The following is a 3,626-nucleotide window of genomic DNA, read 5'->3' on the forward strand; positions in this document are numbered from 1 at the left end:
GTCTCTCTCTCCCCTGTGGAGGGGCTGGTGAGTTCCACCCACTGACCTTGTCGTTTGCTGCCCAGCACGTGAGCCACCAGCGTCTTAGCTGCCCTAGAACATTGGAAAAATTAGATGTTTTTCTGTCTCCACAGTGATATTACTAGAGATGAATCTCAAGAATGACTTCATCTAATAGGAAATGTGAGAATTCACAAATCATAGCAATAAAGAAGCACCAGGCTATTAATATCAGGCTATTAAAAATCCATATAAAACAGTGTGCCCATGTATACCAGAAGTGAACCAGTGACCTCGGAGGAATTTGTGTAACTTGGTTTGGTTTGCTTAGAAACTCATGATTGCTTCCCTGAGACAGGGGCTTTAAATGAAGGTTGCATGTGAAATCTTTCCCCGAGTGAAGGTACAATTGACAACGCTTATAACAACATGAGCTGAAACTCATCCAGAAATTTCCAGGCCCCATCCTGCCAGCCAGGGAGAACAGCTGGTGCTATGATTTATAAGTAATCTTATGCTATTAGGCAACTTATATCCTCTGGGTCAGTTCTCTTCAGTTTCTTCCCTAAAACTGGAACCTGCCACCACTTTTAATAATGAGACTCTCGTCTAAAGTCTAGGCTACGGGCTGGATATCAGAAGCATACGCGCACGCGCTCGTTTAATAATGGATTTAGAAAAAAAAAATTCTGTTTGGAGTGATTAAAATCTACTTGTTCTATAGAACCAAAGAGAAAAATGAGAGTAAGATAAATTAGCGTGGAGTGGGGTACACAGCCCCCCACAACATGCCAAGCCTTCCTGTTTTCTCTGGTCCCTCAAAACTGAAACCAGCAAGACCTGAGAGAGCAAGACGCTGCCCTGGCATACGAATGAGTCTCCGTAAGTGGGAGGATGGCATATTACTGTTTCCAACCATCACACTGACTTTATTTGAACAGTTGTGCTTTTATACATTTGACATGATCAACAGCTCATCAAAGTTTCCTCTATCCCCAACCAAAGGTAAAGTCCCATATAAACACCCTACCTCTGCACAATCATCTCTTGCTAGCACAGCTGCATACAGAACGTGCCATTCCAGCGACAGAGCAGCGATAACAGTATTTCATCTGCAACACAGTGGAGCGCTCCAAGCCGGAGGTCGGAAATCTTCATCAGGATGGCCTCCTGGCCATGAGGGAAATATCTGAGTTGTCAGGCATTTACGATGAATGGGCACATCCGGCCCACGGGCTGGACAGGCGTCACAAATGCTGGTTCCAAAGGAAGTCTTGGTTAACCTGAAGCCTTGGGTTTATTGTGCTGAGCAAACCACTCATCGCTTTTATCTGCTGCCATTGCCTATGGAAAGAGAATTGGATTATACATTCATTGAAGTCGAAAACAAAATAGCCCACTTTCAATGAAAATCAAAGGCACATGGAAACAAGCAGTCCAGTCTCCACCACCCTGAGACCAGAAGAACTGGATGGTGCCCAGCTACCACTAGCACCGATGCTGAAAGGAGTCCCATTAAAAGGCCCTGGATAGAGTGTGAGGAAAAGGGGAATAAAATGCAAACTCCTAAGAGACGAGGCTTACTGGTCCCAGAGAGACTGGTGGGACCACCAAGATGCTGGTGACCCTGCATCGCCCTTCGGGCCTCGAGCTGACCTCACTCCGTGGCGCTATTCTCAAGCAGTAGGTCTATCGGGGACAGTACCTTAGGGAGCTATGTCCACCTTAGAGCAGGGCCACTGAAGATCAAAATTTACCCTAGGGCAGATTTCAGAAGGGGAGGAAAAAATAAGACCAGGGAGGAGGGGTGGTGGTGTGGTGGTGGTGGTGGTGGTGGTGGTGGTGGTGGTGTGTGTGTGTGTGTGTGTGTGTGTGTGTGGTGGGAGGTCGGGGCTGGGGGTGGTGTTGCATCAAATGAGATGAAACAAACTGGTATAACTTGCTGAATGTTAAATTGATGATCTGCTCTGTAAATCCTATAGGAACAAAGCAGAACTGCTTCCTAGGGTTTCAAAGACTGTAAATCTTTACAGGAACAAGTACCTTCAACTGTCTCCTACAGAGTGGCTGGTGGGCTTGAACCGCCAACCTTGTGGCTAGCAGCCCGAGACATAGCCCATAGCACCACCAGGGTCTCTTGTGCGATAACAGAGTCATGGACAAAGTCACATCCGATTGAAAGGAAAGGAGCAACTAACTGGGCCGGAGAAACAGTGTCTGCACACTCCTTTCCTCAGGAAGCTGACAGTGACGTCACCACTGGAAATCACAGGATGGCAATCCGAAGCCTTCTCATTAGAAACAGTGATGACGGCACCAGGAGCAGCAGATGGCGAGGGCTGCCCCGGGCAGCAATTCAGAGAAAGCGCAGGGCTGTGTTGGATTTCCTTGGTGTACAACGTCTGCACTATCTGATTTTTTAAAAAATGAGAACTGAAAGTACTGAAACGTCCAGGCTGTGCTAACAAAGCCACCAAGACACAGAGGTGTCTGCCTTTCCGAGGCCGCTCCAAAGAAGCAACTCTGGTTTGGAGAGTCTGAGAATGCCCCAGAGGCTGGCGGGAGAAGTGGGGGTTCCGTCTGAAACCTTTGGGTGGGAGGCAGGAAGAGCCACCTTCGTCGGTTACTGTAAACAGCTCACTGCTGATGTGACAGGGCAGCAGGCGGGGCGGACCGGACATACACACAGTGGAGGCCCTGAGGGGCTGTCAGAAGACCGAATAGTTTGGAATATTCCCAGATTGATGGTGTGGACAATGAAAAGGGGAGGGGCTGGTTGGAAGGCGGCAGGATCTCTTGCTTGCTTGCAGTTGGTAATGGGGTTCTTTTTTACAGGCAAGTAGAGACGAAAGAGATCTCAGGGGAAAGCCAGGCCTCTTGGTGACAAATAGCTGATCGAATTAAAGGGCCAGGAGAAACTGGCTCTGTTAATGGAAAACAACTCTACAGCTTAAAATCTACGAAATGCCAAGTCATGAAAAACGAAGAAACAAGTGCAATATGACACTGGCTCTGAGGATTCTGGTTCGAAGGCAGCAAGGTAACAGAAACCCTGTTGCATCAACCGATTCATTCCGTGAGTCATGCAACAAAGTGTTACGTGGGAGACAAAGGGCAAACTCATTGCTTTGAGCGCGGCTGAAATAGCCAGGTTGATGAGGAGACAGAGGGAGTCTCCGCTTTGGGTGCGGGGCACAGCGGACAGACGGACGGACAGCCGTCCCTGCTGACTTTAACAGGAGCTGTCCCACTGGAGTGGGAGGAGCAAGTTCCAAACAGGAGGAAACATCGACGGAGACGTAGAGGGAGGTAGACCCTGCGGGTCTGGTGGAGAACCGGGTCCTGCCTGTGTGCTGACGGGAAGAACTCTTAGAAAGGGAGAAGCCGAGGCTGTGGGGGGAGGACAAGAGACGAGCCAAAGCGCTAAGGAAGTGAGGGGAACGTTTGGGCATTCCCGTTCCGCAGGCAGAAGCACGATATGCACATGGTGCCGCCCGATGTCATGGGAAGTGCTGAGCCCTGAGTGAGGACCACCGAGGTGGCACAAGCACAGGGATCGCCCACTGAGACCCAGCGTCGGTTGCATTGGCCCCTCCCCGATGTCACAGCAGGAAAGGAGACTAACC

General features: G+C 49.5%; 1 protein-coding gene across 1 annotated transcript in view; it reads right to left on the reverse strand.

The window, feature by feature from the left end:
- Positions 1-883: 883 nt before the first annotated feature.
- Positions 884-3,626, reverse strand: part of GLOD4 (glyoxalase domain containing 4) — an 11,441-nt gene continuing 8,698 nt past the window's right edge. Inside the window, exons 8-9 of the mRNA XM_045299959.1 lie at positions 3,101-3,179; positions 884-1,344 (exon numbers count right to left, since the gene is read on the reverse strand). Of these exons, the coding sequence (XP_045155894.1) occupies positions 1,279-1,344; positions 3,101-3,179 (145 nt within the window). The 3' untranslated portion in view covers positions 884-1,278. The remainder of the gene's footprint in view (positions 1,345-3,100; positions 3,180-3,626) is intronic.

Source organism: Echinops telfairi, unplaced genomic scaffold (assembly GCF_000313985.2).
Source record: "Echinops telfairi isolate 266 unplaced genomic scaffold, ASM31398v2 ScPeMD7_7458;HRSCAF=8496, whole genome shotgun sequence".
Lineage (NCBI taxonomy): Eukaryota > Metazoa > Chordata > Mammalia > Afrosoricida > Tenrecidae > Echinops > Echinops telfairi.